This window comes from Pecten maximus, chromosome 3 (genome assembly GCF_902652985.1).
Source record: "Pecten maximus chromosome 3, xPecMax1.1, whole genome shotgun sequence".
NCBI lineage: Eukaryota > Metazoa > Mollusca > Bivalvia > Pectinida > Pectinidae > Pecten > Pecten maximus.
In genome coordinates this window covers 30,406,915-30,425,437 of record NC_047017.1, presented here as the reverse complement: position 1 = coordinate 30,425,437, position 18,523 = coordinate 30,406,915, and the positions used below count along the sequence as shown (strand labels likewise).

The 18,523-nt window shown below is 36.0% G+C and overlaps 1 protein-coding gene across 1 annotated transcript; it reads right to left on the bottom strand.

The window, feature by feature from the left end:
- Nucleotides 1-249: 249 nt before the first annotated feature.
- Nucleotides 250-18,358, bottom strand: LOC117323875 (mediator of RNA polymerase II transcription subunit 17-like). The gene is made up of 14 exons (XM_033879378.1): nucleotides 18,240-18,358; nucleotides 11,403-11,579; nucleotides 10,790-10,931; nucleotides 10,112-10,289; nucleotides 9,538-9,705; nucleotides 9,312-9,442; nucleotides 8,535-8,606; nucleotides 6,968-7,033; nucleotides 6,585-6,784; nucleotides 6,195-6,251; nucleotides 5,674-5,805; nucleotides 3,035-3,155; nucleotides 1,954-2,102; nucleotides 250-1,828 (listed from the first exon to the last, which is right to left on the bottom strand). The coding sequence occupies exons 1-14, from the start codon at nucleotides 18,356-18,358 to the stop codon at nucleotides 1,609-1,611; spliced, it is 1,932 nt and encodes a 643-aa protein (XP_033735269.1). The 3' UTR covers nucleotides 250-1,608.
- Nucleotides 18,359-18,523: the final 165 nt, after the last annotated feature.

Here is an 18,523-nt window from a genome sequence, read left to right as displayed (position 1 = left end):
TGGTGTGTGGAGGGCTGTTATAGGCTTAGGAGGCACAGTACATAACAAACTTGCCATTTTGAGTTCTGATCAGTTCCAAAATTGAATATGCCCAACTAGCTCAGGGAGAACCTACCAATGAAATCCGACAATAATTGACGCCAGATGGACGGAAGGACTGACTTGAATAGCCCACTATCTGATAATGGTGAACTCAAAAGGAATTCAAACAAAGAACATTTTCTAACAATAATGACCCAAACAACATAATAATCAATATCATTTTATTGTACACAATCCACAATTTCTGTGAAATAACTTTCGGATGTAAAATTCTTATCTTCAATAAGAAATACAAAATGTATATGACTTTTTTAACAGGCTTCATTCATCATCAATGTCTTAACACAACTAACAAAGAGCACTGGGCTTTATAAAGTGATATCTTATTATCCTTGGCAGAGTACTCCAATTCGACAGAAATACATTTAGTTGTGTTGACAAGTGAGCTGATGATATAAACGCAGCGTAGGTATGTCTATCTCTAGTATAAGACATCAGTGTCATACATACATGTCAAAGAGATGATGTTTGGAAGTGTTTCTAGTCGAAATAAACCTACATTTAACAAATCTGTCTATAATCAAATGAATGAAAGATGAGTTATGATGTTTTGTTTGAAAGATAGCGGTTTGCTTATAAAAAAACATTACTAATTAAAAGTAGGCACCCGATCACTGAACCATGTGATGGGCTGAAATTGGTATAAAAAAAACAGTTAAACTCATGAATGTAGGACAACTATATATTTTAGGCTGCCTGCTTGATAGACAATTCATTGAGAGCATGCAATAGTTTATGCCATGCTTCACTGGGCATGTGTTTATCTAATGCTCCACTGGGCATGTGTTTATCTAATGCTCCACTGGGCATGTGTTTATCTAATGCTCCACTGGGTATCCGTTTATCTAATGCTCCACTGGGCGTTTGTTTATCTAATGCTCCACTGGGCATCCGTTTATCTAATGCTCCACTGGGCATGTGTTTATCTAATGCTCCACTGGGCATGTGTTTATCTAATGCTCCACTGGGCATCTGTTTATCTAATGCTCCACTGGGCATCTGTTTATCTAATGCTCCACAGGGCATCTGTTTATCTAATGCTCCACTGGGCATCTGTTTATCTAATGCTCCACTGGGCATCCGTTTATCTAATGCTCCACTGGGCATCCGTTTATATAATGCTCCACTGGGCATCTGTTTATCTAATGCTCCACTGGGCATCTGTTTATCTAATGCTCCACTGGGCATCCGTTAACTAATGCTCCACTGGGCATCCGTTATCTAATGCTCCACTGGCATATGTTTATCCCATGATGCAATGGACGTCCTACTAATTAGACAGCAATTCCTTTGTCAACTGTTTGTCAGGTGATCTACTTGGGGCCATGTTTGTCAGAGAACAATCTACTAGCCTATTGTTTGTCAGATCAGACATTCAGCTCACATTTCTGTGACCATCATGCATTTATAATTTGAAGCATCATACAATTCCTCCAATTAAAACTTCTTCTCCAGCATACCTCCATATGTCACAAAAAATAGACTATAAATACATATTTATAGCTATCACTTTGATGATCGTGTGAGCACTGCCAACAAGAGTTCAAACTTTGATGCAAAACTACGTCCATCAAACCGTTCAAGGTCAACAGACTGAAAGTCTGTACCAATGCTTTGCCATTTAATGTCCTTTAATACAGCCCTGTTCTTGCTGTTGTGATCTTTGGAATGGCACTGGAGGAAGACCTTTACACCACTACTTGGCCCACTCTTGATTGCCAGTACCCTAATAAGTAGACAGATATTGTATACTATCACAATTTCTTTTCAGATTGAAAAGTTTTATCGAAAATAAAAAAGAGAATAAATTGAAGAGGTGAAAATGATTTTACATGTAAATCAGATGCATACCTATCATGGTTTGGTGAAGCTAGTACTAGTGATGAGGCTGTGCTCACATCCTCCATGTCCCCCACACCAAGGGCAGTACTGGTACTGAGCATCTGCCATCCCATCATTCGGGCTAGGTTCTGGGAAACACTTAACTGGTGCTGAGATATCTGTAAAATGTAACAATATATACAACACACTTTATAGAACAGCTTATATTTAAACAACACTGTATAGAACAGCTTATATTTATACAACACACTTTGTAGAACAGCTTATATTAATACAACACACTTTATAGAACAGCTTATATTTATACAACAAACGTTATAGAACAGCTTATATTGATAAAACACTCTTTATAGAACAGCTTATATTTATACAACACACTTTATAGAACAGCATATATTTATACAACACTCTTTATAGAACAGCTTATATTTATACAACACACTTTATAGAACAGCTTATATTTATACAACACACTTTATAGAACAGCTTATATTTATACAACACTGTATAGAACAGCTTATATTTATACAACACACTTTATAGAACAGCTTATATTTATACAACACACTTTATAGAACAGCATATATTTAACAGAGTAGAAACATGCTGAGTTAACCAGACAACTACCTACAACCTCTATACAGTAAGTACCATATAGACACAAACAGTGTATATAAATATCTATGACAGAGCACCTCTTGGATTACAATTATACTTAAATTATCCAAATTCTACTATTTCTTTGAAACACGACATTTTACAGACTCATACTGACTATGCTTTTAAAAACACAAAAAGAATTGTAACCCGACTTGCTCCATAAATGCAAACTAAGTATTTTGACAGTTTATCAGGAAAATTACTAGAAAATTGTAATGATTGAAAGTCACGATTGATGACCAGTATTAGGACCAACTCAGTGTTAGGACTAACCCAATGAACTGATTCCCCTTGTCGTTGACTATATAAGGTATGAAACAGTTGATTTGTATGTTCTGATGTATCATCAAATTATCTGTAAATGTGGTGCATTATAACTAAATGTAGGGTATCATGTCTACATGTTATTTATCTTATCTGGTAGGTATACCTGCCACATGATGAAATCTTCCAGTTCCCGCTCCTCATAGGAAAATGTGTAGACACGCCCCTCACGTGTGACAGCCTTTACCATGTCCACTCCGATGTTCAACACAAAACTGTGCCATACCCTACAGGAACATACAGAAAAATGTGAGGAATCTATGCTTTTAGTGAACAAAAACTTGTACTGTTCGGAGATGTCACTTAGAAACAAGAGATCCCAGAGGGATCTTGGCGCCCACCATTGAATGTTCTTCATAGGTTCCATGTCAGATTGATCTTTTCTCTACTTTTCTCTTCTTCTAAGTCTTACTAATCTGTGTAAATTCAGAAGAAACCTCTAGTACTTTTCAAACAAGGGAAACCTGTATATAAAATTTAAGATTTAGGCACCAAGGGGAACCTATATATGGAATTTGAGAAAGATTCCTTCAGTACTTTCTGAGAAATAGCGATAACAAACTTCAATGGTCAAAATCCAAAATGGCTGCCTGTCGGCCATGTTGTTTTCCGATTGGTCTCAAAATGCAATATGCATAACTATAGGCACCTGGGGGAGCCTACATGTGAAATTTCAGGAAGATCCCTTCATTAGTTTCTTAGAAATAGCGATAACCAGTTTCAATTTTCGAAATTCCAAGATGGCTACCTGTCGGCCATGTTGTTTTCTGATTAGTCTCAAAATGCAATATGCATGACTAGGCACCAAGGGGAACCTACATATGAAATTTGAGAAAGATCCCTTCAGTACTTTCTCAGAAATAGCGATAACAAACTTCAATTGTCAAAATCCAAGATGGCTGCCTGTCGGCCATGTTGTTTACCGATCAGTCCCAAAATGCAATATGCATAACTAAGCACCAAGGGAAACCTACATATGAAATTTGAGAAAGATCCCTTCAGTACGCTCTCAGAAATAGCGATAACAAACTTCAATGGTCAAATTCCAAGATGGCTGCCTGTCGGCCATGTTGTTTTCCGATCGGTCCAAATATGCAATATGCATAACTAGGCACTAAGGGAAACCCACATATGAAATTTGAGAAAGATCTCTTCAGTTCTTTCTCAGAAATAGCGATTACAAACTTCAATGGTCAAAATCCAAGATGGCTGCCTGTCGGTCATGTTGTTTTCCGATCGGTCCCAAAATACAATATGCATAACAAGGCACCAAGGGGAACCTACATATGAAATTTGAGAAAGATCTCTTCAGTACTTTCTCAGAAATAGCGATAACAAACTTCAATGGTCAAAATCCAAGATGGCTGCCTGTCGGCCATGTTGTTTACCGATCGGTCCCAAAATGAAATATGCATAACTAGGCACCAAGGGAAACCCACATATGAAATTTGAGAAAGATCCCTTCAGTACTTTCTCAGAAATAGTGATAACAAACTTCAATGGTCAAAATCCAAGATGGCTGCCTGTCGGCCATGTTGTTTTCCGATCGGTCCCAAAATGCAATATGCATAACTAGGCACTAAGGGGAACCTACATATGAAATTTGAGAAAGATCCCTTCAGTACTTTCTCAGAAATAGCGATAACAAACTTCAATGGTCAAAATCCAAGATGGCTGCCTGTCGGCCATGTTTTTTTCCGATCGGTCCCAAAATGCAATATGCATAACTAGGCACTAAGGGGAACCTACATATGAAATTTGAGAAAGATCCCTTCAGTCCTTTCTCAGAAATAGTGATAACAAACTTCAATGGTCAAAATCCAAGATGGCTGCCTGTCGGCCATGTTGTTTTCCGATCGGTCCCAAAATGCAATATGCATAACTAGGCACTAAGGGGAACCTTCATATGAAATATGAGAAAGATCCCTTCAGTACTTTCTCAGAAATAGCGATAACAAACTTCAATGGTCAAAATCCAAGATGGCTGCCTGTCGGCCATGTTGTTTTCCGATCGGTCCCAAAATGCAATATGCATAACTAGGCACCAAGGGAAACCTACATATGAAATTTGAGAAAGATCCCTTCAGTTCTTTCTGAGAAATAGCGATAACAAACTTCAATGGTCAAAATCCAAGATGGCTGCCTGTCGGCCATGTTGTTTTCCGATCAGTCCCAAAATGCAATATGCATAACTAGGCACCAAGGGGAACCTACATATGAAATTTAAGAAAGATCCCTTCAGTACTTTCTGAGGATTAGCGATAACAAGAATTGTTTACGGACGGACGGACGGACGACGGACCACGGACGCAGGGCGATTTGAATAGCCCACCATCTGATGATGGTGGGCTAAAAAGAACTTGTACTGTTCCGAGATATCGCCCAGAAACAAAAATTAGTTAAAAAAAACCCATAAAGGTCAAGATGTTTTCCAGCAAACATCAGACCTGAAATATTGACTAAAAAAGTGAAAAAGGGGTCTTACAAATCACTTTTACCTTCTGAACTGGTCCTGTCAACTGTGAAGGCTTTATAAGGGAGCTGTTACCGGTATATAGGAAATACACAGTAGACAACCAGAAAAGAATTTCCCTGTCTTGTTTAGGATCGTAATACATACATCATGTGCCTGCTGTATATCAATGATGTTATTGTCAACTATTGATGTTATTAACATGAAAAACAATAAGTTTAACTCCATAAAGGAGGGAAGATGTAGATATGAGATTGAGTGAGATGACGTACCGCAGATCATATCCCTGGGATGTGATAACTACCCGACAGCTTGCCTCTAAACTGTTGTTGGTACAGTTCCAGTGTGTTGCTAAGTTAGGATCCTTCTGTGAGGAAGCATAGCGATCTATTGTCTTCATGGTTCTGTAACATCAAGTTATAACATGCAACCTTAATGTCTGAAGGGTTCAATTGAGACAATGAAATTCAAGTAGGCTGACTACCTACCTTAGGTGAGAAACATTGACACCTGATGACATCATATTTAGATGACGATGAACAAACAGTAGGCTGACTACCTACGTCAGGTGAGAAACATTAACACCTGATGATACAATACTTAGTACATGACGATGAACAAATAGTAGGCTGACTACTTACCTTAGGTGATAAACGTTGACACCTGATGACATCACACTTAGTACATGACGATGAACAAACAGTAGGCTGACTACCTACGTCAGGTGAGAAACATTGACACCTGATGATACCATACTTAGTACATGACGATGAACAAACAGGAGACTACCTACCTGAGGCGTAAAACACTGTGCTTTGTCTGCTTGATGATCTGATGCAGTAAACTTTCACTGAAGCAAAAGAATGATGAATATCATTCAATCTTCATTTGAAATATAATTGTAATCACTTTTTAAACAAAAATAAATACCTCATATTTTGATTAGATTTTTGTTCTTGAAAAGCTTAATAATCTAACAATAGGTATATAATTATGTAATATATGTTGATTTAAAAATCTGTTTAACCATTTCAAGTTGGCCAGGGTTAATTACGTAACAAGGTAGGTAAACAAAACTTAAGTCACCTACATTATCATTATATCATTACACTAATTGGCTACAAATGATAATAAGTGAATCTCTTTTGCACTGTTCCACTTAATTAAAATCATCTTGACTCACTTTTCAATCATTTCAGTCAGTTCTGAGCGTGACAGGGCATTGGGTCCTGCAAGTCGCCGTTTCTTTGAGATGCCGATGACTGCTGTGACAGGATGTGGTGGCGAGAAGTGGATATTTTTGAAGTGGAGCTCACGTAATAGCTGATGGAGGGAGTGCTCTAAAACGTGATTGTGGTCCAATTTGTGAGGCGTTGATGACTGCTAAAACATCAGATAGAATAGACTTAAAAAAGAAACTAGAAAAAACTAGTAAATTATACTTGATAAAATACACATGTCTTGCATATATATGGGGTTTGTCATCAGTTAGGTAGTTACACAACACTTTTCTGCACAATTTTCATTTATTTCTCTAAAAATTTTAAATTCATCTTAAGGATTTACCTTTTTCTCTTTCTCTTTCCCAGGAGAATGGCACAGTACAATGGAAAGTTGAATACCAGGGAATATCTAAAAAAATAGAAAATCCATATTAGTAATTCAGCAAGTGTAAAATAGGAGAACGCATATACCTCCTGGTGGGAGACAAAATCTCCCTTATTTTCATGTTATTTATTACCTCCCAGGAAAAGAGCCTAAATTCCTATATTTCATAATTCCCTCAAGTATTTTGGCCATTGCCATTTTTATTTATATCTCTCTCTGTAGTTTTTCCTCAAGATTTTGAGATTTGGCTAAATTCAGCATTCATGTGATCACTCAGTCAAAATGGTGCTTAATGGACTCAGGATTCCCACTAAGCTCTGGCTAGTGTGATGGCTCTCGCTAGAATATCTATCGACATGAATTAAAGGTAAGTTGCTTACAAACTATAAATCTGTTAGTTAACAGACTTAAATTATTCTTTGATCATCAAGGATGAAACTTTGTTTACAATCAGCGATTCAAAGCTTCGTCAGACCACAAAATCACATGTGTTTTCATATAAAACATCATCTATTTCATTTATTTCATAACACTAAAAAAAACTAGTACATGTGTTGGTCTTAATGGTCAATCATAATGTTTACACTGACTGTACCTTCCCTGACAGAGACAATATACAGAATCCGGGATTTTTGTGATAACATTTACTGTAGCAATGGGTTATAAAGACTCCCACCACAATCATCGTCATTCAGCTCTCAAGACTACTTACACTTGGAATATTTTTAGATTTAACGATCCACCATTAGGGACCCCACAGGAAAGGAATTTTATGGCAATTTTTACATCTGATTTGTTGCCTCAGAGAGAAGCTTTTACATTTCAAGGAAAATCCAAGCTGATAAATGAACTGGCTTGTCTTTTAAACTACATGTTTCCCTTTTAAATGCTTTTATGTACAGTAATATGCACAAAACTGAGAAACTTTTTATGTATAAAAAGATGAATAATAATTCTAGATTATCAAAAAATATTATACTAATTGCATTTTTATCCTATATAACTTATTGTTGTTTTCATATAATATGATTGATATCTCCAATGAATATCAATATTCTTTATCATAATTTTCAAAATCAATTTATTGATTTAAAATTATCAAAATTAATTTATTGATTTAAAATTGAGTAAAATATTGTGATTTATGTTGTGCACAAATCTCCTCTATTTCTGGCAAAAATCTATTGAAATAATGTCACCCATCTCCCTTATTGGTCTCCAAAAAGTATGGCATGTATGAAAACGTCTACTGTAAAACACATTGTTTATTTCCTTTGTCTTTGGTCTCAACACATTGTCAAACTGCAATCCAGTATACTAGTGTAGAATTTATAGAATATTGCTATTGCTGGACTTCTTTGTTGATATAAATGCAGTGAAATAAAAATACATAACAAATATGTCACTTGAATTTTGTAGACTATAGAAATATTACTCAGGAACTCAAGATGGTGTTCACTAGAAAACATGGGTAGTAAATAGCGTAAGAGTATACAGACTGGTAGGTGAACAAAATATAACTTACATTTGTGATGATTTGGTTGCCCACGACTAGATGAGGTACTGACGATTTACTTTGGACTGCTTCTCGGGCCAACTGTGAAATAAATACAACAATAAGTAACTATAATATAATACAAGACTATTGGATGTACATGTAAGACTAATCTCTTCTCTACTTTTGTCATCTTCCTCTTCATTGAAAATAACATAAACCTATATAATATTATGAAATCTGAGAAAGATCCATCAAGAACTCTGCGAGGAATAAGGATAATAGCTTCAAACAATACAAGGAGAATCTATTTATGAAATTTGAAAAAATTCCAAGAAGAACTTTATGGGAAATATCGATAACAAACTTTAAGAGTCAAAATACAAGATGCTGGCTGTTGGCCATGTTGTTTTTCTAATCAGTCATAAAATCAAACAGGCACAACTAGGGACCAAAGGGAGCCTATATATAAACTTCTTTCCAGTACTTGTCAAGAAATAGTGATAACAAACTTTAACTGTCAAAGCCCAAGATGGCCACCTGTCAGCCATTTTGTTTTCCTGATCAGATTCAAAATTGGAATGGCACCAATAGGAACTAAGGGGAATTTACATCAGAGGTTTGAGAAATACCCTTCTAATACTAAAATAAATATTTCTTTATAGATGAACAGTCAACAATGTAGGGCCATTTGAATAGCCCTCCATCAGATGATGGATCAGATGGTGGACTGAAAATTTAAATGCTTGTTTGCAAAACTAATACTAAACTAAAACACAAAACATGTAACAACATCACTGAATTCACCTGTGCAAAAATTTCTTTACAGAAGAGGACGTTCTGTGCCACCTCGAGTTTCTGCTTCCAGTAAGCATCAGTAGGTATGGTGCCAAGGCCAGAGGAGATCTTCAGAATGGCACTCATCAAGTCCATGGCCTCTGTAACAGTGAACTATCAGTTTAGTTACATATTCAACACTGTAACTTATATAAACCAGTGTTACAGTCTGTATGATTAAACTGTTTTGTCTTACCTGGGACCACCTTGACCTCCACTTGAATGTATGCAACACCCTCCAGTTCACTAGGAATTATGACCTCTAGACTGCCCTTAGGTAGCATGGCCCCAGATTCAGATCCCTCGCCAACAGTAGTACTCTTGACCACCTCAAATGTTCCTCCCTGCCAGTATCGTGATCCAGCTATTGAGATAATGAAACACAAGATGAATCTATTGAAACTGCCCGTTTTGTTGGTATAAAGGGAGATAACCAGTAAACAATGAGTTACTTGGGACACATTGAAGACTAAAAATGGAAGCTAAATGCACTATTGACCCTTCTTTGACTTGTAGAGATATTTTATTTTTGTAATCGCATTTTTTCACTACCATCTTTAATCAAAATCTCATAATTTACCATGGATAAGCTACTGAGAAAAGTCACAAGAACAGGCCACATGGACAAGTCACACACAAGTCATGAAGGACAAGGAATCATGGACAGTTCAGATAGGATCACCCTATCAGTTCCGATAACATTATTATATTATATTTCATGCCGGACATAAGTAGAATCTGAAGCATGAGACTCCTGTTGTCTCACTGACCTGATTTGTAGCTGAGGTCCCCCAGTATCAACTTGCCAGCCTTCTTCAGTCGCCAGTTCTGTCGGAGTTTGAGCAGCTCCATGTGGAAATCTCCCTGTGGTTTACTACCCATCTCAGACTGTGATCGTCGTAATCTTTCCGCCCCACTTAACAAGACGTTTGTCGCCTCATTGAGGGCCTGTAAATGGTATGTACCAAATCGAATTAAACAGAAATGATAAAGATAACAATTGATCATCGCAAATACAGTTTACAATTAACAAATGAACCTCCGCATTGCTCAAAACACAATGGTTTTTGAAAGATATTTTTGTCTAGAGCATATCATACAGTAAGAGAAGATCAACGTAAGGCCTAATGCTTTACAGTCACATCATAGATTAACAGCTCTTTAGATCTGCATTCTTTACTCATTTAGATCAAAATACACTAGTAGCTAATAGACATGTATTAAAAAAAATCCTCCAACCATATCTCTGATAAATTTTTTTTTTTTTAAATCCACATTTCTTCTTTTATGTGTGTGAATAAATTAAATCTTTCATAATGTGATGTTTTAAACTATGAAACCCAAAATTATAAACAGTAAATATTGTGAAACTTTATTATCAAACAGTATGAATTGTAGAAAGAAATGAAAGGGTAATTAGTGTAATACAAACTAAAGACTCTGCATACCGATTTCTTGGAGAGGAGTTGGAGTTGAAGTTGAGGTTTGGGATCAGGTGAAGGCTGGGACACCTGGTCTAGGATCATATAGCGCTTCTCCTTGGTAATATTGAGAACATCCAGAAGTACACTCATCTCCGTCAGGGAGCCCCTAATTAGTCAAAAAACTTAAGTCTCTAAACAACTTACTACATGTACATTATTTTTTATATATGTATGCAGAAACAAACACACAAATCTCATGAGATATGATAATGATGGTCCTATGACAATGAGGGAAGCCAGAATGGATTGTACACTGTACGTGGCATGGAGTATAACAGGTTAACAATATTTTAATACAATTTGCATCCTCAAAGGATCCTGCATGTATTCTGTTGTTACATTATTTGAGTAGACATTTATCATGGATGCTAGTACAGCAGTGTTTCATGAGAATTGTCTCTAGTAGCCACTGCTCTGGCACTATTAATATCCAAATACCCTGACTCACATTAATATATATTTATGATATTATATAACAAAGTTGTCTGTGTCAAACACACCATTGCAAATGTCCGGATAATTCTACAGAGGTTCAGCAAAAGCTTACAGATTTAAAAAGTCTGAACATTTCACTCACTTGATTTTGTTCCTGACGGAGTCCCAGGGCCAAAGTGATGGCTGGAATGATGTAGCATTCTTATCATCACTTTCCTTGTCAATGTCACCCGACGATCCTTTCTTGTCATCAGATTCATCTTTGTAAAAGTCTATCTTGTGGGCAAGTTTACTTAAGTTCTCTGACATGGACAGCGGCCTGGAAAATATACAGAATCCTCTTTAAATTGTTTGTTGGGTTTAACATTCCATGAACAGCCATGGCAGAACATCCTTGTATACATAGCAGCTGATTTTTACCTAAGTAAATATATACAGGACACCTGTTGCATATTATCCAGATTGGTTTGGTTTTGTTCAACGTCCTATCAATAGCTATGGTCATTTAAGTACAGTATCCCCTGTGACAGTGTGTGTGAGATACATGTGGCAAGTACATATTATGTGTTTTTTTGAGGCTATGGTATGTTTGTATTTTTCTCCTTGTGGTAATGATTGTGATGCTGATACAGAGTTTATATAGTGCTATCACACTCAAGGACACCCCGAAGGACGCAGCTGGTCACATTACGCTGACAATGGCGGAACCAGCACAGAATAGTTCATGATCTCAGCTTCACATTATCATTATACTCCTCTTAAAGGACCATCATTCAAAACAAAAGTTGTTAATGATAAAGCAAAAGAAGTGTGGTTTTCAATAAAATATACCAAAATTCAAAATAAAATTCGACAACAGCCCAACAAGTATTGTGAAAAATCGGAAAATTAATTAAGTTAATTAACTAATTAAACTTTTGCATAAGCTTTTTAAGTAAAGTAGATTTTTATAAGCTTTTTAACCCTTATAGTGCCGTAGGGCCGATTAGGGCCGATCTCCTTGTTTCCAGAGTGCCAGAGGGCCGATTGGGCCGATCTTCTGGTTTCCAGAGTGCCAGAGGGCCGATTGGGCCGATTATACGGATATCAATATTCTTTCAGGATTATTCAAAGTAAACGTTTTTATAATTGAATAGCAATTCGTACATATGACCGCTAACAGAAAGTCTGCAAAATCTTTACAACCAACGTCATTTTATGACGTCAAACATGACGTCATAAACGTCATCGTAATATGTCATACTGTAATGTTCACAAAAAAAAAGATGGTAGGCATATGGGTACAGGCGTTTCCGCCAGAACCCGCGAGAAGAACACAGTTTACGGAAAGACCGGGCTTGCGACATATGCCAGCAAGGAATGCTTCGCCGATCACTTATTTCAATTTGCTGTTTACAGTTGGTTTGATGAAGGAAATCATTCGGCGAACAAACAGGTACTTTCGCCATATTTTTTGCTATTCTGTACTGCTACTGTAAATGTTACATTTTACCAATGAAATAGAATCTAAAACCACGGGAGATTAATTCTATTGATTAAGATAATTAAATAAAATATAGACATCATGCGAATATATGTATGTCATGTATGTATGTATCATGGTACACATGTACCAAATATGTACTTCCAGTCCAGAGAATATTTGTAAATATACTCGAAAATTACTGTCTGGAAATAATTTTTTTGATCTTTATTATATCCTTAAAAAATCATCATGAATTATTCTTGTAATTACGTATATTTACACGTGTACACACCATATATTTATACGTGTATACACACCATATATTTATACGTGTATACACACCATATATTTATACGTGTATACACACCATATATTCATACGTGTACACACCATATATTTATACGTGTACACACACCATATATTTATACGTGTGTACACCATATATTTATACGTGTATACACACCATATATTTATACGTGTACACACAATATTTATACGTGTACACACCATATATTTATACGTGTACACACCATATATTTATACGTGTATACACCATATATTTATACGTGTACACCAAATATCTATACGTGTATACACCATATATTTATACGTGTGTACACCATATATTTATACGTGTATACACACCATTATATTTATACGTGTACACACACCATATATTTATACGTGTACACACAATATTTATACGTGTACACACCATATATTTATACGTGTATACACCATATATTTATACGTGTATACACCATATATTTATACGTGTACACACCATATATTTATACGTGTATACACCATATATTTATACGTGTACACCAAATATCTATACGTGTACACACCCATACATTAAAAATGTACATCGTATCGTGTCCATTATCAATATAAGCACATACAATACTATAACATAAAAAGTAAGGATAAAAAAGTTGGTCATATGTTAATGGAAAGTATTGTGCCTCCATGACTCCAAGGGAATCAAACCCTCTCGGTGTTGGATAGGGGGGTACAGATATATCCAAATAATACCATATACAGTAGATATTCTATTTATGATCTCTGAGGTATCATAGTATCATGAGCAATGCTAAGGGGACTCTCAATACGTATACATCCCCTTTTGTTACATATATAGAAGTCTTTTGCAAAAAGATTTTTATTTTGGGTAAAAGCAACAAAAATGGTTAATAAAGGGTACAAACTATTTATTGTTTCCTTTTAGATATGCCCGTAATCATTTATCAACATATAGGGACATAATTGGAAGACATTCGCGTTCAAGAACATGGAAACCCCTTGGGATGAAGGATTTCCGATCCTTCCTAGCAATTTTCTTCAACATGTGTCTTCTTAAGAAGTTGTCCATCGCAGAATATTGGAACGTTTTGCTACCAAGCCAAGCATCTGTTTGGTTCAGGAAAGTTCTGTCAAGGAACAGGTTCCAAATCATTATGAAATTTCTTCATGTAGCAGATTTTCAAAGGATGGTTCCGAGACAGGTAACTGAAAATGTATAAATCTAATACAAATGACAAAAAAAAGAGTCTTTTTATGATTTGTGCCATGATCGAGCCTCGAACATGCGATCAACAACACCCGGTCATCTAGCCCGAAATATCTGCAGCTTACCATTATATTAAGATCGTGAGTTCGAGGCCCGGTCAGTGCATGAGTCATAAAATTGTCTTTCTTCTTTGTATGTTACATATTTAGATATTAACATGCTGTGTCATTTGCACTATTTGTTGTTGATCCAAAGGGTAAAGATTTGAATTTCCTGTTGTAATTGCAATCTTTTAAATAAAATAAAGACACTGCAAAACGTTTTAATTATTTACCTCGCGGTTGTTTGCCTCGTCCTATTTTTCAAATTCTTTTTATAACATAAGCATAGTGGGGTAGTAAGCTGTATTTATATTTAAATTGTGCAGTCATATACTGCTATTGTAAAGACACATAAATTGTCAAAAATAGCGTCCTTGTGAACTCACTTGACCTTTCAAACTTCGAGTTTAGATAAAAAAATCTCAGACAATACCTCGGCCACTGTTTCGTGTACAGAAATAATAACTGAATGTGTATAGACATATTTTCATTTCCAGCACCCAGCATATGATCCAGCCTCCAGGTTTCGGCCCTTATTATCATTCATCAACAACTAGTTCAGACGATACGTTGTCCCTAAAAGAGAACTATGTGTCGATGAAACGTTAGTTGGAAGTAGAGGTCACAGTGTCATGCGACAGTATATTCCATCTAAAGCATCTAAATATGGCGTTAAGTTTTGGATGTTATGTGAAGCCGCTACAGGTTACATTATGCAGATGTTTGTCTATAGAGGAAAAGAGTTTGACCCGACACCAAGAGGCGAGCTTCAAGGCACTAATGTTGTTCATGACCTGCTGAGTGCGTCAGAACTTCTAAATAAAGGTTACCATGTCTTCTGCGACAGTTTCTTTTGCTCCATACATCTAGGAACAGCTCTTCTGAGATGCAGAACCTATCTAACAGGTAGTTATACATAACTTACCCTTAACAGTTCTCATCACGTCTATCAAAGGTTGATTTAACAGTGCATGTATATGTTCTCTGTTTTTTAAATTAAAATTGAAAAAAAAAAAAACAAAGAAAAAAATCATGCTAGTCAAAATATTACTATATAAAAACTTGCATATTTTGGTAATAACTATCATTAAATAGTAGATTGGGATACTTAACGGCACATGTCTACGGCGGCGTATTAGGTCCACTGCCAAATATTTATGATTTACTGAGTTGTACATACAATACAATGAGACGTGCGTACAAGCTATTAAGTTGTACATTCATGGTGCTAAGCTGGATACACAAGACACTAATTTATACGTACAATAGTTATACAGTTGTGCGTACAAGATACTGAGCCTGTACGTACAAGATTCTAAGTTGTACGTACAGAATACCAAGTTGTACGTACAGAATACTAAGTTGTACGTACAGAATACTAAGTTACACGTACAGAATTCTAAGTTGTACGTAAGACACTAAGCTGTACGTGCAAGATACTGAGAAGTACGTACATTGTACAAGATACTAAGTTGTGCGTACGATATACTGAGTTGTGCGTACAAAATACTAAGTTGTACGTACACGTTAAATATTTTTACAGTGACTTAATATTCCAACGTACGTGTCAACCGAGTCATATACAATATATTGATAGAAATATTTCCATTTCTGTTGTCTTTTATAACATGTGGATATTATAAGGAAATTCTTTTACACCAACTTACAGGTACTCTCAGGAAAAACAGACCGATGCCGCTTACCATAAGGAATGGAAATCCTAATCCTGAGACACCTATATACATGAGAAATGGTCAAATGTTATGTCTCGTTTATCGAGACAATGATGACAAGAAACCTACTAGGTTACTAAGTACACTTATCCCAGCTCAGCAGCTACCTACCGGAAGGCCACGGATTGTCCAAAGTTACAATAGGTATATGGGCGCTGTAGATTTAGATGATGCTCTCATGAGTTCTTACTGTTATCAAAGGAAAAACAAAAAGGTGTGGAAAAAGATTGTACTGAATTTATTTCACAGAATCATGCTGAACGCGTACATTCTTTACAGTCAAAATACTTCAGATCGCCCCGTAATGTCCCGATTAAAATTTATTCAGCTTGTTGTCGAGTCACTTGCTGATTTAGGACATATAAATGCGTTACCAAGAAATCGACGTCCAAGGCAGAGGCTGGATTTGCTCCCAGGGCGAAGGGAAAAAGACTGTTGTGTTTGTTCCAAACGAGCTGCGGGGGGTATTAGGAGGCGAAGTAGGACAGTTTGCTCAATATGCAAACGTGGAGTCCACAGGCACTGTCTAACGAGGCACGCAGTACTATGTAATGAACAATAACACAATTCTACTGTACATTGTATTGTTACTAACGAATAAGGTGGTGCTGGAAGGGTTAGTGTATTCTCTACGCTTAAATGTTTATGAGAAATAACACAAGAAAAATGTTATTGTTGTCGTTAAACTGTAGTGAGAAGAATTAACAGATTGTAATCGTACATGTATTTCTAAAGCTTGTGTTCATCTGTTTGTTATGATGCAATAAAATAAGTATAGAATAAATAACTTCATCACTACTGATTATGAATCCTTGTGTTAAAGTCGTTTGTTCACTAAACGTTGCCGACCTACTTTACATCGCACCCAGAGTCAGCTTAGGTGAAAACAGCGCCTCCAAAACGTACGTCAATATCTTTGACGTACTTACTATCAGCGGGACAGATTGTGCCACGTCACAGATTATTGGCGTCATCAATTTTAACGTCATTTTTAGCAAATTCAAAAAAATGGCAGTGAAAGGGTTAAGTAGCCTAAAGTAGATTTTTAAACTCCTGATATTACTTAAAGTCTCATTAATTTATGACAAGTAGTGCTGTGTATCTCAAGGGTAGTGATGATACCATTCAATGAAAAATATATCTCAATACTTGAGTCAGGATACATAAACAGAATTATTATCAGACTATTGTGTTTACCGGTACTCATTATCTTCATTTGTTTGATATATAATGTCTCATTAACCATACATCATGATCTAGTTTTCATTTCAAGTCAGAAAACAAATATCTAAATATTGGTTTCATACTTTCATTGTTTCTCAATTTAAAGAAATGAATATCATATTATGCATGATTGTTTTGTTTATTAAGCTACTCGCCAACACAGATGGCTTCAGGAGTGTGTTTCAAAAGACCAGCATGGTTTATACAGACGGAATATAACACTGATAGGACTAAATAGGTGTTGTGAGGTAAATAGGTAAATAAATATCTTATGTATACATACATGTTTTTGTTGGGGAAAACTGCCAAAAAAGAAATAGACCAAATCGATTAAACACAAAATTTTGAAATATATTTCTTGATGGTGATTTAATTTACGACAAAATATTTTGCTAAAACATGTTTAATGAAAGCGTTGTCTACCTAAAAACTTGATGTTACATATATGAGTTATATATATATATAATTACCGGAATTATTTTTGCATTTGTATGATGTTTCATGACTAAATAAATGCGACTTTGACAATTAAAAAAAAAAGTTAACTTTAGAACCTCGGTTGGTGAAGTCCACGCTTTTATTTAATGCGCTGTAGCCCTACACCAGACATATGCATGGTGTCTGGGCCAGAGGAAACTCGGGCTACTGTACATGTGACATCTGTACAATTTATTTGACACTTCTGATGAATTCGCTAGTAGCTGTACCATCAGAGGTGCTGGACAGTTGGTACACATCAAAGGATGAACATCAAATCTGAGTATGTCCAACACTTATGGCTATGATCAATACTTTTAGAGGAATATAATGTGTTTAACTGTTTGTGTATCGGATATTTACTAATATACTTGTATTGTGCTTTGTTGCGAAGCCGCTAATTAGTCCATCAATGACGCAATAAACAGCCCTACATCAGACATGTGACCCATTCTTAGTTACGCACTGAACGTATACTTCTTGTATCTCCTGGCCCTCTCCATCTGTTCTCTCCACAACTCGACATTCTTGAATTTGGTTTTCTTGTACGGCTTCAACGCAAATGTTGACTCCAGCAGCCGCCATATTTTTCAATATAAAAAGCTAGGTGCAAATAGAGAAACTATTTTCGAACGAGAAGTTTTACAAATCAGAATAACAAAACTGCAGTTGATTTATTAAAAAAATGAATCTGATGAAAGGTTGCTAAGTCTTTATTAGAATCTCGACTGAATAAACAATCGTGTACGA